The 21,638-nt window shown below is 35.9% G+C and overlaps 1 protein-coding gene across 1 annotated transcript in view; it reads left to right on the top strand.

The window, feature by feature from the left end:
* Nucleotides 1-21,638, top strand: part of LOC113237268 (sodium-independent sulfate anion transporter-like) — an 81,540-nt gene that overhangs the window by 50,957 nt on the left and 8,945 nt on the right. Inside the window, exon 2 of the mRNA XM_026473657.1 lies at nucleotides 21,056-21,334. Within this exon, the coding sequence (XP_026329442.1) occupies nucleotides 21,056-21,334 (279 nt within the window). The remainder of the gene's footprint in view (nucleotides 1-21,055; nucleotides 21,335-21,638) is intronic.

The raw sequence follows: 21,638 nt of genomic DNA, 5'->3' as shown, positions 1-21,638 counted from the left end.
GTAGCGTAACTGTTACGTTTTCATCTGTAAATTTGTTTTACTCATGGAATAAATTATTATTCGACTTTCAGACCATAATAAAAAAAATAATCGGGCACCAGGGTTGTAACTTCCACAAAGAGGTTCGTTACATTATCAACGCAACCCGCATATTTCCTTGCTTTATGCGTGGCACGTTCTCGCACAGATAACTAAATCCTATCCCGCAAGTGTTAAAACGAATTTGATTCCATATTTTCGGGCCTCGACATATAAAATATGTGCCATAATATTCAATATTTAAACGGGCAGTAAAAACGGCACGATAATTTAGTGCATCGTTCTATTATGTTATCGCAAAACCGTAATAATTTACCCTTCTTAGGTCCACAACAAAGAGGCCAAATAAGTTGCGCCCTCACTGGCGAGCAGGGAGCAGGGAGTGCGCGGACTCGGGGACGACAACACTCAGTAAGGGTTTGGCTCCCGCACGGTGTGGACGCACGCTTGGTTGGAACACCGAAGGAATTGCGCTGGCTGGATCGCGAGTGACGCAAAAACCAAAATATAAAACAAAAAACGTTATAGAATAGATATTCAAGTGATATTCCAAATCCTAAGTGACCTTGCTTATAGACTGCATGACGAGGTTGTCGAACTCTATGTTTACAAATATAGACCCCGTGTGTTTTGAATGAGGTTTTTTCAAGTGTCAAATAAAGCTGTGAATTTAGGGCTAGTTTACGTGTTTTCAATCGAATCGCGTGATTTTTTTCAACGTGAAGGAACATTAAAGGAGTAAAAATTATTTTGTATCAGTTTTTCAAGGTGAAATTTATTATTAACTCATATTAAACTCTTCTATTTTTTTCTTTACTCAATTTTAAATTTTTTATTTCACTGATTTCTTTTCAATTTGACCGTTTCATACAAACCACCCGCACATCATCTGTCCCTGCATGAATTCAATGATAATTAGATCGATTGTAGAGTAATAAACGAACCCCATTGTAACATTTAATCATCATTAATTATTTAAAAAATATTCATTTTCCATTTTCATTGCCTTTATTGCCATTTTTAATGGCCGTAACTACGTTATGGTAAATAATTTTCTGTATTCTCTTGGCGGAGCGTTGATGGTTATTTGAACTTGTACTAGGCTATGTATGTTTAGTTAATCGCTCATTAACTACCGTATCTAACATTCATATTGTAATTATATAAGGCGTACAATCGGCTTTGAGACAGCGAATATTATCCACTAATCGACCGTTGTCTACCATTTTTGTGTTTGCCTATCTGAAATATAACTTATTTATAGAACGTGATTGACACGAGCTACGGATCAAAATATGAAGTGCTAATGGAAAATACATTGCCCTGTTGTAGTATGCTTAAAGCTAATTAACACAGCTAGTCCGTAAATGGAGATATAGCAAGAGTAATAAGAGGAAAATGTATTCAACGTAACACATCGGCAAAGAAAGAAAGAAACATTGTTTATTCCGTAATATAATGATAATTCTTTCTGTTTTCGATTTAATACTTAATACAATTTGATAAGACACAAGACTAATTAGCAAAATTATTCGACTAAGTAACTAAAATAAATTACGTAACAAAAATATCATAACAGAGTGCGAGCTGTGCTTATATGGAATAAACAAACCTAACCGCTGCTCGAAAATATAGAGCCTGTTTAAAAAATAACTACTACCTTTATTTTCACTGTTAGAAAAGAGATTATGCAAATTTATTTTGCTTATTTAAACTTATTAGTAAAATACTAGGATTTTACAAGTTAAGAAATTAATGACTAAAACAGTTTTTTGAATCTATGGTGTAGGCCATGTCTCAAAAGTTAATTTTGCAATTCCATTGTTTGTTCGATTTCACTATTTTCAAAACTGAATAATGCTTACAAAGGATAGAAAATTAATGAATATAATCTCTGTTCCACAAGACTGCTCTATGAATAGTATCAAAATAGCTATCTGTGTTGCGGAGGGCCACAACCCTTCCTTTTCGTATATTTAAAACTTGGTTAGTTTTATATTGATCGTTTGTATGAGATTACTCATTCTCTTTCATGCAATCGTTTATATATATATATATATAATTATAGATTATAGATAGATAGACGACAGACACAATGAAGGACAGACAAAATTGTGAAAAATATTCGGTTAGTTTTCTAATATACACTCACGCGATATATAGAGGAACAAAAAAAAGTTGCATTATGATAACAATGTCCATTTATACCATTGGCCAAATATATTAGAATGTTTAATTTAAAAAAAAGAACGACTTCAATCGTCATTGTTTTCGATTAAACGTTCTGGCTTCTGGTATACGTAGGCTGTGGTTCATAAATATGAACTTTGTTATCATAATTCATCTTTGTTATAATTATTCATACAAAGATCGAACACTTAGAAAAAAATCAATCCGAATTCGCACCAAGGTCCTCCAGCAAACCGTGTCAGACGCTATGCCAACTAAGCCATGGAACGAACCAACGGACCTTACGGATAACTTTAAAAAATTAACGGATCTTTGTTTTTTGGTATTTAACGACTTTTTTGTCGTAGCGCCATCTGTAAGAAATCTATTTCTTCACTCAGCTAGGTACCTTTACAGCTACCAGCCGCCGACTAGAGATGTCGCTTTAATAATTGTAATTATTGAGTTAATTGAATGTTACGATGTTTGACCACTGAGATGGCGCTACGGTAAAAAATTGACCAAAATATTTCGAATAAATGTTTCATGTTCAAAATTAAAATAACTTTATTTAACATGCAATACGTGCAATTTGACAAACATGTCAAATTGCAGTTTGTGGTCGAAGTACGTATAGTAATTTGGGTGACAAAAGTTTTTGTATACAAAAGTCACGGTTTTATTATAAAAAGTAAAACTGTAACTCTATGGTATACCGATGACTCACTGTTCTGTGTTATTACTAACACATTGTATTCCTGTTAGATCACTGATAAGGGTGGTGAAATTGAAAGTAGACATGTGTAAAACTGTTGAGTGTATGGTATATATACTTTGTAATGTGTGTAAATATTTTTATGAATACTTTGTAATTCGAGAGAATACTTTTATAAATATTTAGCAGTGCGGGAACATTCTATAAATATTGGAAATCTATAAATATTTGCAACTGACATTCCTACCAGATAATGCTTAACTGTTTGGAAGTTATAACGAGATTGTGAAACTTTTACGCAGTAATACCAAAAAAATTAAAGAAATTACCTATATTGAATTGAAAAAAAAGATAAAGATAATATATTTAATTGAAAAAACGTTAAAGAAAGTATATTTAATTGAAAAAAATTATAACAGTACAAGTGTATTATAATGTAGCAGACTAATCATTAACCTAATTGTGCAAATACTTAAATTTGGCGGTTGTTTTAGATTTTTTTTGTCTGTTTAATAATTCAAATCAGTATATTTTTTGCGCTAATACGTCTATGCGAGAAAATAATCTATTTAACCCAAATCGAAATCTAGCACAATACACGCATTGCTTGCCAGCTCACCCACGCTTCGCAGCTGCGTAGGCGCAACTCTCAACGAAAGCTTATGCCCATTTTAGGCCAATGTCGTAACAATGAATACATTTAAATTGGATTGTCTTGAAGTGATTTTCGAATGTCAGTCTTATTGTACCATTCCGAGACAATAACTATTGTACAAATAATTTTAAAAATAAAAGTCAAATTTGCATTAAAAAAAGGGGAGTAATAATAAAAATCTTTACTTTGTTAAGACTAAATGTTCTGATACATAAATCTTTATGACACGGAAACAGTAAAAAGAAATTACATGCATTTGGAAGCATAAATTACGTAGAATATAATAGAATATTTAACAGTACGATGGCTTTCTAGAATAGTGGCCTATCGCAAAATCATCTAAATCATCAGCAGCAATACCAATCACTATAAAATTTTGCATTTTCCGAATAAATGTCAGTAATAAGTAAAAAAAAGGGTCAATTTTGCACTCAATCAGTGCTCCCGAAAAGTATCGAAGATAATTTTAAAGAAAACCATAAATGGATATCAGATACACACTTTATTGCTCAAACACAAGAACAAAAACAGTACATAGAAAGCTTAAAACTAATGTGGACAAAGGCTTTGAGATATGGGAAAGCTAATCGACGATATATTATACCTACATATATTTTAGTATATATGAATATACCTGAATAAACTTACACTTACAATAAATATATACACGTTGCCATAAAATACACAAATCGTTATTTGAGAACTTGACGTATTCGAATACGTTATTTTGTTCTTTGTTACTATAATATAGTAACAAGAGACAAAACCTACGCAAACCAAATCGCGGAACATCGCACAAGTCGAAATATCTTTCTCGTCGATACAGAAACAATTGTAATTGCAGCATAAATAATTGTACACATGTGGCATCTGCCAATAAAGCGGTCATAGTAGGCGTAAACGGAGATTACAGGGCCATTCAACAACGTGGTTCTTGATTCTGAATGAAAGTTTTATATTTACGAGTTATAAAAAAAGGTCAAGTTTTTACAATAGACATTTATTTATTATAGAAATTTTAAGATTCCAATTGTTCAACGTGGAACTAAATACATGTGACTACTACTTTATAAACAAATAACAAAACTTTATCGATCTGTAGAAATATCAACGAATGAGCGGGTGGTATTTTAATATATTTTTCTTTTATTTATTATGTTCAGAAAATTACTTGGCGTTTATATTTTGGTTCAGTTTCAATAAATTATAATAAAAGGATAAATTTTTGTTCCAGCTCTTCCGCGACGTAACAAAGTGGTTCTTATATGACTTTTTCAATAAACTTTTTTACAGACTGTGTTCAAAATAAATAAAAAGACTACAGTGATTGTGATAAAAACTGTCGAGTAACAGTGCCCTTATATGTGCCAAATAGTTGATAAAACATTGGACAAAATATTTAAGACTTTTGTGCATGGTAATTTATATGCAAAGTTCGAGAGGGAAGGTTATTGATGGCTACGAATGGGCACCAACCTATCTAAATTGAACAAGACCAGAGTCTCCGGTGTCAATCATGTTAGTACATTTTTTATTTACCATGTATGAACATTTTTGCGGTTTATATATACTGTAACTTGGCGTTTGCGCTTCCGTGTTATTTTTTTTGCGTTTTATTTTTTAACAATTGAGCTTTATTGTTATGTAGACATTTGACATACAATTAAATTAGGGCTTTGATAATATTTAATTGATTCAAAAATATAATGTAATAAATATAAATAACGGTGGCGGCTAGGGTTGAAGGAACCACCGTTGATATCACAATAACAGCTTTATCGCAGAAAATAGTAACACGTAGACTACAGGGTGTTATAGACACAGACCTTAAATAGTGTCTTACTGGAAGTTATAGAATTAATAACACATTTATTTATGGACACACTGGCTGTTTAAAATTGATAGTAATGTGAGGTTTATAGGTTTGTGATATTAGAACAGGCACTTTTAGTTGACCGGGTTAATTTCTACTAGGCCATAGTTATTATATTTGTAGTATATACAATATACTACATATTTTCCGATTCTGAAGTTCCGGTTTTGAAGGGTAAGGGTGCTGGTGAAATTACAGGCACATGGGACTTTGACAAGTCTTCAGTCAACTTACGTCTCAGGGTGACGGGCACAGTGGTAGTGCCCCTCAGATCTTTGCTCTTTTAAAGCTCAGAGTGGCACTGTAACTGTTATGGACAGGCGTGTCTCTTACCATCAGGCGCACGACTTGTTCGTCCCGTCACTTGATGTTATAAAAAAAAACATACGCTTTTTTCTGCATTCTCATTTAGTTTGCCTTTAGTTCCTCCGTGGCCGAACTGTTACCATGGTATATTATCAAGCAGAGGTCCCGGGTTCGATTCCCGGGCCGGGAGAAATGTTTGTATATCCTACATTTATTTCTCTCGTGAATTTGGGTGTAATTTGTGGTTGTCTGTGTGTGTCCATGGCACCCTCGGGTTTCCCAAGTGCGGAGTTATGATTATGTGCTGGTACAACAAGACGCAACTTCTACGCGTTACAGAAGCACGAGATATTCCAAACAACTACACCAATTGTCTCAAACTAGGGAATTCCTTGAACTATAAGTACCAGAGCAACGGACTTCATTCTGGGGTACCTCCCAGAACACCCATTCAAAAGTTAATACTCAAATTGGTCGTCAGGCTACCAAAGTCGTCGTATAGCAAGCTGCGTCCTGTGAAGTCCTGACGTATTAGCGCTGCTAGAGGATCTTAATCCTTATTATAAAAGTGAACTGAGGGTACACAGTTGTACTCGGACTTCGACTCTAAGAGCTACTGGAGACTTCTGCCACAACAATATACACTTTTTATAAAATCGTCACACCGCAGAAACGGCGCATTTTCAATCACCGCCATCTAGCGGCATTTGCGTGTTAACTCCTGCGACAATGATTAATTCGTTTTACAACAACGAAATATGTTTCCTGTGATAACTGCAGCTGCACCGTAATTACTACCGTATGTCACTTTATTTGCAAATAGTGATCAACTCGTAAATTACAACACAACTACAACACACCCCGTGTAATCCAAAAACATATAAATCCGTGTTTTTATTGCGTCTATGTCCGCTCTTACGTAGGCCATTAAAAAGACTTATATGCTTGTTATATGATGTTATATGACGTTATATTATGTTATATGCTATAACAGCTTGTAAATCAATGTTATTCGGTGGGGATGGCTTTGTTTTTATGCTGGTAGTGTGATTGTACGTACTTTAGCTGACGCTACAGTGGCCTGAGTGTGTGTGCTGAGAATTGTTATTTTTGAATTGGCCCATTTTTGCTTCGCTGTCGTCGTGGAATGGAATAAATTTTATCAATAGTCTAGCTTACACTGTTAACAAGGGCATTCTTGCGCATATTTATGTTCTGATTTATAATGAAGTCTTGTAAGAGATATGCACTTTCTCGATATAGGGTTTGTTTATTATCCCAAATTCTTTTGATACAGTTTATCTCTCATTGGTACATCGCGCCTTAATAAATGATCTAGAAAACTCGGACCCACTTCAGACGTCTCCTGTGTACTAGAATAATAATATAGAGAAAATACAAATATCGCTTGTACATCTAGAGATAAAATGACACTTCGGACATCTGTGACATTTCGGCCCGGATTTCTCGGATTCGGAAATTGTCCGAATTTTTTTAAACGTGCAACATTATTTAACATGGTACAAATATAAATAACTGGCTTCTAAGTTTTTAGAATTAGTACAGGCTACCTGGCCAGAACATCAGAGTACATCCTTCTCAAATAAAAGTTGTTAATCACATGGTCAGATTCAGAAACAAAAACTTTTAAATTCAAGATGGCGGCCATACATAATTGACTTTTGTGAATATTCACAACCGTCAATGATATACGATTACGGTTTCGTCGGAGTAGGTGCGGTGGCAGTGCCCCCAGTACTTTACGATTTAAAGCTCTGGTGGCACTGCAACTGTTATGGATAGGCGTGTCTACTAGGCGTAAAACTTGTTTCTCTTGTCATGTGGTATCATTTCATTTCATTTTTCAGCCATTACTGTCCCACAGCAGGGCAATGGCCTCCCTTCCCTTTTTCAACTTTTCGCGACTTAACGCCGTTACAGGCCAAGACCTCAAATAGCGTCCAATTCGTCACGCCATCTTGTTCTGGGTCTTCCACAGCTTCGTCTTGCGTTTGATGGTATCTACTACGTGGTGGTCTTTGGTATCACAAAATACATATTTCCAATTACCTTAATGGCGGCATCTTCGAATATTTACTACTATACCCCATCTAATCTCCAAGATAGCTATCCCATAAGAATAACAAAATTATCACCCCACTTGCACAACCATTCATCAGAAGTCAACTTAGCGAATTAGCACGTCATCGCTCTCATGATGTATCGTTATCATATCACGATCACGATCAATGTCATTTATCATTATAACGAACGCGCACGTGCTGAAGACTGATTGTTGTTAAGGTTGGTAACCTTAAATTTGATTTGTTTTGCGATTTAAAGAAGTTGGGGTTTGCTTTTGGTCGTTAAAATAGAAAAAATCATTGTAATATTAAAATGGTTGTTGGTATATTTGGCGAAAGCTAGACACAGAACGAGAAACAATGTATTAAGAGAGCGTTGTGATGTAGAAGGTGATGTTGTGACCTAAGATAGAAAATGGAATGTTTCGATGGTTTAAAAACTCTACAGATTTACTCGATTTTTTAAAGTGAGATCGAACAAAATGGAGTAAGTAAATGTGTAAGAAGCAGACGACCGATATCTAATAGAGACCGACGCGTGTCGATCGTCAAAAAGTCGAGCAAATCTGTAGGCACCGTTAGTCAAATGGAACGGTTGGATATTAGTGGTACTCTGGTGTACGATTGTTATTATAATAGCTTCTACATTGATATGTAGTTCGAATATGGAGTGAAATTCCCTGCCAGTAGTCTTGTTTAATGAATGCTTAAAATTGGACCTGATTATTGATACTAAGAACAAACACAAAGACAAAAAATCCTTCGATCTAACTGGACTCCATCCAGCGTATGTTGCCTACCAATTGGACCTTTTCAAGGCGAGATTGAATAGTATATTGATACATTTCGGGTAGTGTGTGTAAGAAATTTTCAATTTACCTTTAGAACTCCACCCCTATGTCTTTGGTATACCACCCATTTGCACGAAGCGCTTTGCTTCCTCCTTCCTATACAATACCGGTATGTATACTTCCCGAAAAGTACAGTATTAAGGCGATCGACGTAAGCAAAGGCTAGGCTATTACGTAGGTTAGCGACAACTGTCACAGTGAACTCGTGGTGAAGGTACAGGTGGTTCTTGTCAAATACGCAAATATTTTTTTTGTGATATCAAATCAAAATCAAAAGAATCTTTATTTCATAGGTAAGCATTATTACACTTGAAATCGGCACATTGGTTAAACTCTACCGCTCATTCGTAAGGCAGATTCCCATGAGAAGGATGAGCAAGAAACTCTAGGGGTAGCTCTTTGTAAATACATTTTTACACATTCAACATTTACAATATATATTTTTTTGTTTTGCTCTCAAACATCAGAGATCGAGACTACCTTTATGAGCTAAATTGGTTACCACCACGGATTTTTGTCATCCAAGTACGCAGAAGTTGTATAACCTTATATATAATAACCTTTAGTATAAAATTTTTGTTTCACTATAGTTTAAAACCTCGTGAAAGGCAAATTTTGTACATCAACCGGAATCTTGATATATAAGCGTATACATTGCCTCTTAAATGATTTTTTGACTTTGTGAAGACGACTATCAAGAACAGCTAGTTTATTTTTATTCCTCGTATTAATGTTATGTCTGTCACAATTTTTCGTAAAGAAATTACTATTCCTTTTAACATAAATTACTATTTCATAAGTGTACTGTGACGCTAGTGTAAGAATGTTAATTTCCTCAAACTTGTGATGGGATGAACAAGTCGTGTGTCTGGAGGTAAGCGACACGCCCGTCCAGTTGCAGTGCCACTCGGAGCTTTAAATAGCAAAGATCTTAGGAGCACTGCCTCTACGCCCGTCACCCTGGGACATAAGTTGACAAATCCAATGTCACTGTAATTTCACTAACACCTTTACCCTTTAAAACCGGAACGCAGTATTGTTCACATTACTGCTTGGCCAACTGACCAACAGTACTATTGGTTACGTGTTTATGATGACGATATTGTTCTATTATATTTTTTGAAAGAACATCATAGAATATAGAAATTCATTATGTTTCTTCTTTTGCTTCAATCTATATTGAGTTTTTGATTAACTATATTAACATATCTACCTGTCGATTTATTTACACAACAAAACAAGGAACCATCTCCAGGCCATTAGACTGAAACACAAGAAGTTTCCTGTACCAGCAAATATGTTCCACTAAGTACAGTCGGCTGAATAGTTTGTTTACTCAATCTACCGAGTTACAACATAAACAAGATAAAAACTGTGGCGCCGTACAGACCGACAGACGGACGTGTAGGATTATGTGGGGTCTTATTGCGAGCGGATAGCGGAGGGGACAATTCGCGCTACCGTGTTTAGTATTTGTAAATATTATTGCTACTTTTATTTCCACGCTTTATTTTGGCGTATTCATTCGCATAATTATGTTGAAGAAGAATTCTTATTTTCCATAATGTTACCAAAACGATAAACAGTATTGTTGCCTTGAAAATTGAACATAGAGTTAGACCATTTTAGGTCGATATTAACGAATTTTTAACAGTAGACTGGTTTATTAGTTTCTATATAAATTTATCGCTTAAACATTTAAATCAATGAAATGATAAAGGCGTGATAAATAATAGTTTTTAGAATTATTGTTGTAATGTCAAGTGATGTTTAACATTTTGTTAAGTCAAGTCTCCCCGTTTCATTCATAAATACGACATAACGAGATGCAGTGTTAGACGCCGCAGAGGGCGCGTTCGCATTATGTCGTGCGTGACGACAGATAGTCGTGCAGTTTAAAGTGTCGTGACTCGTATTTCTAAATGAAGTTGTTCATATACAGTACAACGCGACTAACTGTCGTTCATAACTTTGTTGACGTTACGACGACAGGCTGTCAGTAAAATGGGAAGAGCTAGAACGACAGTCATCTGACGATAAATAATACTTCACGATAAAAACGTGACGACAGATAATCGCAGCTACTATTGTCGTCACGTTTTATTTATCGTTGTCTGCACGTGTTCTGATCCCTACTCTCCCCTCTCGTTCCCCGCGCCTTCGGCTGTGCATCAAACGATTCTGTCATGCAAACGACAAGGCGGCTACGTGAACCGATACATTGTCGTCACGATCTAGTGGGAATAAAAAAGTCCACGACATAGTCACGACAGACATTTAGGATATGGGAACAGGCTAAAAGCGACAGTCGTCCACTACTACTACATCGACAAATAAAACTTTGCAACGTATGGGAACACGCCCTTGCAGAAACAAACCGATCTATTACAGCTTCGTATTAAGAGCGAGGAGTAGTTCGTTATATGTTATTAATTATTTATTTTTTTAAAGTAACCTTTGCTAACTAGGAAAGCAGAAATAGAGTTAAATCAAGGAAGTACACGGTCTGCAGTGGAGTGCAGAAAATTATGGATAGAATTATTGAACATTTTCATTAGATTTTAATTATTATTATCAACATTCAACTTACGGTTCGCTGTATAATTATTTTAAATCGCTAGATCGTCGTCTATAGTCTAAATAGTTAATCGCTAACACTGAGACCGACTTCAAAGGAACGGCCGCGACGACTTCCGGAGTGAGCGCGGCAAAATTCAATATCCGCCCAAATACGAAATATTCGATTACACGATTACTCGATTCACATTCCTCAAGAATCGATTTAAAAGTTACATCGCCTTTAACACGTCTTGGTGATGTTTTTGGGAGTATTTTAGTTGGACTTTTTTGGAGGTAACTCGATATTATTGAAGATGGAGTGGTAAGCGTTCAGGAAGTTAGTTTATGTTAACTTGATGGATTAATGTTGCTTTACGGGTTGGAATGTGTTTTACTGACTGTATAAAAGATAATTTGGAAAGTAGCTTATTTTTTTGTTCAGATAAACGTAGGCTTTTAAGAGTAGATGCTACCTTAACTCGAATTAAAACTTTTTCCGTACTCATAGGGTTCATTTTTAGGTCGATATATACGTACTCTATTTAGTTCAGTAGATAAAAAAAAAATCTTTGGTATATGTAAAGTACATATTGGATACAGCGGTTTTCTTATAAAATTTCGAGATAAGTTTGTGTTTTTTTTAAAGTAAAAATTTTTAGGAATTGTGTTTTTACACCATATAGTAATCAGTGTTTATCCTCAAATATATTATATATTTTTTCCAAAGTGAAATTTCCATAGTTCCACTGTTGTGTGGAATCAACCAAAGCCATTTGAGGTAGTGTATTCTCTTAAGATTTTGAGGTCAAATACTTAGGTGATTGTTGATACAAAGATCGAACAAAAGAATGCATCATTCGATCCTAATTATAAAAAGCATATGTAAAATTTGATATAAATTTACCATTGACTTACAAATAAATGGACGACAGGTCTAATACAAAAACCACGAAAAAAATGTCCGAAGTCAACCTATTTAAACGTAGTGATATGTAAAGGAATATGAAAAACCTGAAACGTTGAATTTAAATTGTAATGTCATCGCAGTACTGTCTAATTTTGCTTGCTTCGCTGTCAGAAGAAACAAACGAAAACTAAAGCGTGAATGACGCTCTGTATACGACTTTCACGCCCTATAAGTTCGGACACTTTTTAGCGCGGATCCGACGTCCATATAATTATAAGTCAATGAATTTTACCTATCCTCCTAAGATACAGTAAACTACAATAGAAATAGGGTTAGCGCTCAATATGCGTAGGTACTTGAGATATTTACATGCTTTTGGCCCAAACAGTAAAGCGAGGGCTTTAATGAAAATGAAATGAAATTTAATGAAAATGAAAATGAAAAACGTAAACGTTTTGAATGAAAAACGTATATTTCTAGATACCCTATAGGATAGGTCTTATGTAATACATATAGCTATGTTTGAATGCGATTGTTTAATTATAATGTACACAGGGCGTTTACGTGATCCCACTTCACATGTACATTTATACACGTGGTCTTAGGAGGATATTGATCAGAATAACGCGGCGCTCAATAACTCTAAGAATAATAAGTGTCTTTGAAGCAAAACGAGGGGCAATGATACTCCCCAAAGATCACTGTTATAAAATAAATATTTAATCACACATTGACAGATTGACAGCCCTACGCCACGTCTAATTGGTAACAGTAGACGGAGCGGCGAGATCAAAATGTCGGCCATCCAATAAAATGTCACGAGCGCTCCATGAGGCTTTGGAATAGGGTTGCACGCGGTGCGTTATTTAATTACAGTGATAGTTTTTGCATTGAAATAAACATTAGCATTTTGTTTTCACATGGAGTGTAGGACTTTATCCTGGTAGGAATAAATGAATAAATGAATATTTTATTTGTCTAATATACAGAGAGTAAGATAGTCCTCATGCTTTACCAAAATTGTCATGCAAATGGCATAGTTTTAGGGAAAATATTGTAATATTGGGCAAATGCCTCGTTTACTGTTTAATTTAATATACGTATTTTAATTTAGTTTATTTACGAGTATATACGCGAAACACACGTCCGGTGTTCTTTCAGTTTTAGGGTCCACTGAAATTCAGCTTCACAGTCTTTTCTCGGCTGTGATATTTAGCTGAGCGTATTCTTTACATACACCAAAGTCGGGCACTTGATACTTATTTAAATAGAGTTGACTATTTAATGCTTGCTTTGCACGTATTTATTTATTTTTTTTTAGCTTTGTCTTTTTATTCTGTCTTTCTTTGTATTTTTGTGTAACGGCGTTGTAATTAATGGTTTCTATTCTCTACATTGTAGAAACTTATAAATGTTAAGCAAAGTATTGTTATAACACAGGTTAATCCTAGTATGGACACCAGATTTTCACAAATGAAATTGTATTCAATAGCATGTTAGGACCATAAGTATTAGTTTCTTTCGTGAAAGATAATAAACACATTTTCAATTTTGAAATACATATTTTACTACTGTGATATTCAATATTTTCGTGAAATTACTCCACTAGTTTGTTATAATTATTAATACAAACACTACAGTATGCCACAGTATGACGACATGGCTGGTTCGTATCCAGCAGGATTTTTTCATAATAAATTTTAGATGTACGAATTGATAACAATAGGTTCGTACGTTTGAAGTTGAAATAGTGATCGGTATTCCATCAAAGCTAAGAAAAATTGGGTAAAGCCTTAAATAGAGAACGTAATCAAACGAATCACTATTGGAAAACCCAACATGTGTTCAGCTGTATACCATGTAGTTCGGAATTCGAGCTCAATTGTATTTACAAAAATGGTGCATCGCTGCCAATGCACCATGCATTAAACAATGAAGTTTAAATTTTAGATATGTCAAAATAAGATTTAATTTTTGTCACACGGTAAGTTCGGATAGGCGTACCTCACCACCAATTAATTATAATACTAAAATAAACGCAATGTCGATAGTATTATGCACGTCTATTCTAATCGGCACAAATTACATTGCTATGTGAAAGAACGGAAGCGATTTTTGTCATCAAATTGTACATTGTAATGTCAAACATACAGATTTCGCAAGAATTCTCCAGAAGACGCGCAACGTGTGATTTGGCTGGTATCTAGTTTATAGGTTACACAATTGACAAAAAATTGATTACGCTATTGTTACAAAAATTTGTTTCCATTCGGTTAATGTAAATAAAACCTTAAAGCGATGCTACACAGGCGCTGTCGATGAGTTGCGTCGCCGCAACTCTATGATTTTCACGCACCAAGTGCCACATGAGCAATGCGGTGTCGCATACGTTGCTACCGTATACACCGCATCGCCCATCCCCGTTTTATCTCCTAGCCCCGATTTGCATATACATTAATCGATGCGCTCGCGTAATTCTAATTTGTACATGTGTTGTATAACGCAACGTCAACGCTCAGGCATCGCAACGTCGACGCAACGCATCGTGTAGCATCGCTCTTAATGGGAAAAGGCTGATGATTTTAAATAGCTGATAAACAAGTGTTCACGAAACATAGTCTTCAAACTAACTGAATACTTAAATCTAGCCGATTAGGAGCTCCGATGCTGTAGACAGACACACAGAAACAGAGCCACAGGTTTGAAATTTATATTTCCCTGTTTTTTCGTTGGAGTTAAAATGTTAAATAAAAATATGTAGCTTCTCGTTTATATAAATAATAATCGTCGCGACGCCGACGCAACGCATTGTGTGCCATCGCTCTTACTCTGTATCATTCTATACAAAATGCGAAAGTGGCATGTCTAAATTTAATCTAGTCAAAGCGTATTAGCGAATGAATTGCATTTGCAATTGAAGGGTGCTGTTGGCCAAAACAAATATTGATTATTTTGTTGGATTTATTACGTGCCAGTGGGCGAAGAGCAGAATGCACAGTTGTTTAGCGAATGCGGTTTATTTCTAGCGGTTCCAGGAAGTTTTCTTGTCTAAAAAGGAGTAAGTCTAAAGTAAATTATTTGTATTGGAATTGAAACTATTTTTTCGGATCTAGAATCGCGCACATTCGTTCTCTCAGACAAACCAAAGCCTCGAGTTTTTGCAGGTCCCATAATCATAGCTACCGAACAAAACAGCCATAGAAATTCAATCACTTTAAGTTGTTAGCGTAGACGGGACGAGTAAGTCTTGCGCCTGGTGGTAAGTGACACGTCTATCCATAACAGCTGTAATCTACTCTGAGCTTTAAATCGTAAAAATCCGAACGGCGCTGCCTCTGCGCCCGTCACTCTGATATATAAACTGACAAGTCCAGTGTACTTGTAATTTCACCAACACCCTTACCCTTCATAACCGAAACGCAGTAATGTGACCATTAGTGCTTGTCGGTAGAAATAGGTAAGATGGCAATACTTCCCTGGACAAACTCTTTCGCAAGGAATCCTACTGCAATTAAAATTCAATCTGACAACCTCGGTGACTACGTTTTGTACTGCGAGCGCTGGATGAAAAGGTCCCAGGTTCGATTCCCGGTAGGACCAATTTGGGAAATCAACATTTCTAAATTGGTCTAGTCTGAGTGTTCTGGCAACTGCGCCATAGTTCCATTGCTCTGGTACTCATAGATCAGGAATATTATATATGTACATATATTACTTACGTAACGTGTGATACCCTGTAAGGGCGTATCAAAATTACACTTGTAATTTAAATGCATACATCTTAAGCTTGAACGTAGTTATGGGTTTTATATTATTGTTTTTATATTTATTAATAATATTATATGTAATTGAAACATTTACATTTTTGTTATTTAGTTTGTTTTATAATAAATTATTATAATTTGACCATTTTCTAAATGTATAGTAGTTTTTGATATTCATAAATATGTATATGAATTTGTTTTATTAAATGTTATATGTAATATATAATGAATGATATACGTAATAATTTTGATTTTCTGTCTATCGATGACTAAATCTTGATACATCGCCGTCTTTTCCTATGAGTTACAATTACTTCCATCCAAAAGTTGTCTGGCAGAAATCGCTCAAAACATTAGACCGCCCATTGTATTACCGCTTATTTCTTTTTAACCGACTAAAAAAAAGGAAGAGGTTCTCAATTCGAGAACTCTAATTTGTAAACCGATTTTGAGGATTCTTGTTTTGTTGGAAATAACTTACCTCAGATGTAGTCCCATATAAATTTGACGAACAGGAATTCCCTATAGGAAATGAAACTATTTTTCCGGATTTAAATCGCGTATGTTTGTTTTTTCAAGCAAACCGACGTTTCGGGCCCTTTACAGGTCCCATGGTCACGGTTGACTGAGGTGGTACAGTCTTCAACCAGTTACGTCTAATATTAATGCAAACCACCCTATTTTTTCACTATAGTTACAATAGTAGTAGTAGAGGAATTCCCTAGTTGGAGGCCAGGTAATTGTTGTGGAGGTTTGGCTCATTATTATTATATGTAAGCGGCAGTTAAAATTAAAAACAAATCGATTTCGTCTGTCATAATTTAACCAGCCGACTGTTGGTCGTTTTCTGTTAAACAAACACTTGATGGCTCTCCCTACGAAGGGCGTTCCCCCTTATGTACTTTATTTGATGATTATAATTAGTAAATAAGACTATTTACCTTATTGACCGGCGATCCATAATTGTGTATCTCGGGTAGTGATATGATGCAAGTTTACAAGGTCCGTTATCTACTAAAGTGGAATGGGGATGTGCTCTGTTCCAGCAACCAATTATTTTGATATTACGTCTCAGAATCTACAAATATGCAAAATTTACAGGAGACAGAAACTCAAGCTAGATATACCCAGTGTTAGTGCACTACCGACTCTTCCTCTTTTTAAAAGTACAGTAAACAAATATGTAACTATTTAAGAATTATGAAAAAATTAAGAGTTATGCTCTTGTCTTCTTTCCTTCGTAGTCCTTGTTCCTTTATTTGGTCTATGTAGCTGCGCCTAGGTCGACCTCTTCCCCTCTTACCTTCGATTTTTCCCTCTAAAATGGTCTTAAAGAAGTTGTCGTGTCGTATCAAATGTCCAATCATTTTCCCGCGTCTATATTCTATCGTATTCAGGATCGTTCTTTTCTCGTCTGCCGTATTTTAATACAAAATCAAATAGAAAAAAAGAGTGGCAAACATGGCGTATATAATCTATAATAGTATTTTAACTGCCTCTGTGGCCGAACGGTTACCATACCGGACTGCCACGCTGAGGTCTCAGGTTCGACTCTCGGGCCTGGAGAAATATTCGTTGGACGCCTCGCCTCTACTGTTTGTTGAGCCCAATAAATAAATAAAAAATTACTGCTTGGCGGTAGAAATAGGAGATGTGGCAGTACTTACGAACACTTTCACAAGGATCTCCATTGCTGCTAAATGTATATACACATAAATTTTATTAACATATTATCCGACCACTGCTGATAAGTTGCCCGGTGTTGATAATAGTTTGGTTCACCCCAGTCATCGAGCACATCACATTGTGAGTCATCTTTTATGTGGTCCTTATTATTCGTAATTTGTTCTCCTCTTCAAATATTTTATCCCCAAAAAACTGTCACGACTTCCCTACGATCTCTATCAAAACAATCTTTCAAAAAGTGATCTCATCCCCTCCATTCCCTTTTTCTTCAAATAACTATAGTCCCAAATAATACTATGCTATTAGGAAAAATCGCTGTCTCCGAAAAACCCGATTGACGCCATTTCGATGTCCAGTAAGGTGCACTTTTTTATTTAATTCTGCAAATCCACCCTTGTTTTTGTAGGGTGCTATAGAGTTGTGGTGTTATTTACAAGCGTTAGCCGGAAACTCTGTTGGTTCCTTCATCGGCCTTAATTGATTATTTTTGTTCTAAAACTTAATCCAAAATATGTTTTAACCAAATAATTCCCTTACAAATCAACACGCCTGTTTCTCACTAGTGTAGACACAGACCATGGACCTTCACTAGCTACGCTATTGTCAAACCTCTTTCCCCTTATCGGTCTCTTTATACACAAGCGTAGTTAATAAAGAAATTCGTAAGTTTGACATAAGGCATTAACGTGGTTATCTGGTACGGTTAGGAGATTGACTTTATTTATATTATCGATGACGAATATCGATTTATAAAATACAGAATAAGCGCATTGTAGAAACAAACAAATCAAACAGTGTGTCATAGTACATAAAAAAAATCCCGGGAGACTGGCTTCTTTTGGATGGCTAAACATGTGGAAATAGCTGTCAGCCTTGTGGTCTCCATCAATCCGTACCTGTTTGCAAAGTTAGACGCCTTACCACCTTAAAGCTACAAATTCGCAACTGTGGTCCTTTCAGTGGAGCGTTAATAGTTTGCGCGTACACTGTGTCTTATGTTGGACGTATCCAACACAAGACACACGTTTGCGCGCAATGTACCCTTGAACGCCTCGCAGAACTCACCACCGTTCTGAATTTTCGGCCAGGCTTCTTTTTGCGTGCAGGCAACGGCTTTCAATAGCGGCCATCTGCAGCTTGCTTGTTCTTTTCAGTTTATGGCAGACAGTTGAGGGCTAGATAACTTTTAATTATAAAGATTTTCACAAAGTAAAACGTCAACAATAGTGCTGCTCTATGCAATATGTCTCAGCTCTATGCTCTCGTGTTGAACTTAGTGCTGAACGCTGGCACACTCGGTCTTGGTTTCGGTCTCGCAAAAATGCAAGAACAAGACCTAAGACCAAGACCGATTTTATGCACTCTAGTCATACACTAGTTAACAAAATTAAAAGGAAATAGAACCTTTATCGAACTGCCTCAATTTTGCTGATATTACGACTTACAATGTAGAGTTCTAACATCGCTCCCTTTTGTACTTGTACCAAACCACAAACCGAGGGTAGTAGAAATCGATACCAGGCAACTGTCGAGTTTGAAATGTTTACGCCAAAATTATTTGATCACTTCGCACGGAACTAATTTGTTTTTGTTTTTGAAAAATCTGTTTGTCGGACATCTGTTTGTCGATGTCGATTCGTCACAGTTAGGAAAAAAAACAGTATTTTTAAACCTTTCCACAACAAGTCCATTTTTTATTAAAATGATCAAACCATAACATTTAGGTGCATAATATTAAAGTTATTAGCAGTTTCTTGGATTGAAAGATGACAAACTGATTTTGGTGTCTTGCTTCGTTTCGTAGATAGACGACTCTCAATCATAACGCCACGGTTAGACCACGTGTCACTCAGAGCTTTAAATCGCAAAGATCTTATAAGCACTGCCACTGCGCCCGTAACCCTGAGACATAAGTTGACAAGTCCCATGTGCCTGTAATTTCACCAGCACCCTTACCCTTCTAAACCGGAACACAGTAATGATGACATTATTGCTTGAGGGCGGAAATAGGTAATGTGGCAGCACTTCTCTGGACGAACTCTTGCACAAGGAGCTCTACTGCTACTTAAAATCCAGTAACCATCTATTTGCGTTTAAGCTAATACATACGATAAGAATCAAATGCATTAGCAAATGTACAAAAACCTGCAAAAAGATATGCGTAGTGCAAATGTATTAATTTTTTTTTTTTTGTTATTTGAAACACCAACAGATAACACATAAAAAAAAAGTAAAAGCAACTAAAGATATCCACGTCACTCAATATTTCGTCACAATAAATACAAAAATTTAAAACAATAATACAAATCATGCATTACGATATTGTAACTTAATTGACATAGTTATGTATAACATCGAAATAAATATATAATAATTTCATTAAACAAATTATATTGTTACCCGACAAAATGCGCGGGAGCCAAATATGGTGTTTGAACGGATTTAAACAAAGACAAGAAATAAAACAAAAACATTACGAATCTTGCGTCAGTAGTGTGTAAATACATGAGAAAAAGTAGCGCATTTTATTGTATCTTTGTGCAGGTGTCTAGTCCATATATTAAATAGATATATCGGTGACAGTTTTATGTCCAGCGTTTAGTTAGATAGCTGGTCACCCCGTCTGATGCAGCGAGAAGATTTATGCGCGGTACTTTCGGAAAGGGTTGATAATGCTCGGCGTTTGCAAATTAGGAATTATATTTAGATACGTTACATTTTTTTATGCTAGTTATACAGATGCTTACGGCGTTAAGAACGTAGTAAATATCATGGAGTAACAAATAAACAGGACTATTCATCACACACGCGGTCTAAGACACGCATAGTGTTTGGAAAAGGACTGCCAGGCGGAAATGGGACTAGGTTGGACACGTCTGTCGCATGCAGAGTATTACACAAGATCTGGCTTGAGTCAAGGGAGTACTCTGGGTCCGACTCTATTTTTGCTAATGGTAAACGATTTACCTCAGGTTATAGGTACTGCTCGATGTCTTCTTTTTGCCGATGATCTCAAGCTGTTCTTAGGCGTGAATGATATTGCAGATACAACTGCCTTGCAAGCGGATATTGATGCGGTGTCGGAGTGGAGTCTAGCAAATCGTATGCCTTTTAATAATACGAAATGTAAAGTTATTACTTACACCCGCAAGCACTGCCCAAGATTGACACAGTATAAATTATTTGACGCCTGTATAGATAGAGTTTGTTTTTTGTGACTTAGGAGTAACATTGGATAGTAGATTGGACTTTCATTTACATGTGACAACAACCTGCAAAAAGGCGAATAGTATTTTAGGCTTTATTTTACGGACCTCCTATGAGTTCAATGACGTGGCTGTGGCGAAGGTGTTATATAACGCCTACGTACGCAGCAAACTGGAATATGCAGCAATAGTTTGGGATCCTCATGAAGCCAAATACTCTATTATGGTTGAACGTGTTCAGCGTAAATATGCACGATGGCTCTATAGACGGCAGTACGGGTATTACCCATACCTGTATCCATCATACTTCGTTGCGGGCATGGTGGGATTAGACACTTTGTCTCGTAGGCGTAAGATGCTTCTACTGGCTCACTACATTGCTGCGTTTCATCATAAGGTGGATAATAACATTATGTCCAAGGTAGACTTGCTGGTACCTGTGCGTGTGCCTTGGGGTGATGAGGGTGCAGTGGCGCCGCGCCGTAGGCCGCGGCTTTTACACAAGCCCGTCACTCGCACGGTACACGCTTCGAACGCGCCTACCGTTCGCGCAATACGCCTGATCGGAGACTTGCTCACTCAATATGACCATATCGATTTATTCGCTGATAGCTTTGCTTTTATTTATAGAGAATTTTGTAAATTTTTAGAATATTAATTTAATTTTTAATTTTATTTTTGATTTAATTTTTTATTTTTGATTTAACCTAATTTTTATTGACTTTGTGTTTTTGACTTGTAATCGTGTTGGCTATTTAGCTGTAAGTTTACAATGTAAAATAAATAAATAAATAAATAAATAAATAAATAAATAAATAAATAAA

The sequence above is a fragment of the Hyposmocoma kahamanoa genome, unplaced genomic scaffold (assembly GCF_003589595.1).
Source record: "Hyposmocoma kahamanoa isolate Upper Pololo Valley unplaced genomic scaffold, ASM358959v1 93, whole genome shotgun sequence".
Classification (NCBI taxonomy): domain Eukaryota; kingdom Metazoa; phylum Arthropoda; class Insecta; order Lepidoptera; family Cosmopterigidae; genus Hyposmocoma; species Hyposmocoma kahamanoa.
This window is presented reverse-complemented; position numbering and strand designations above follow the sequence as displayed.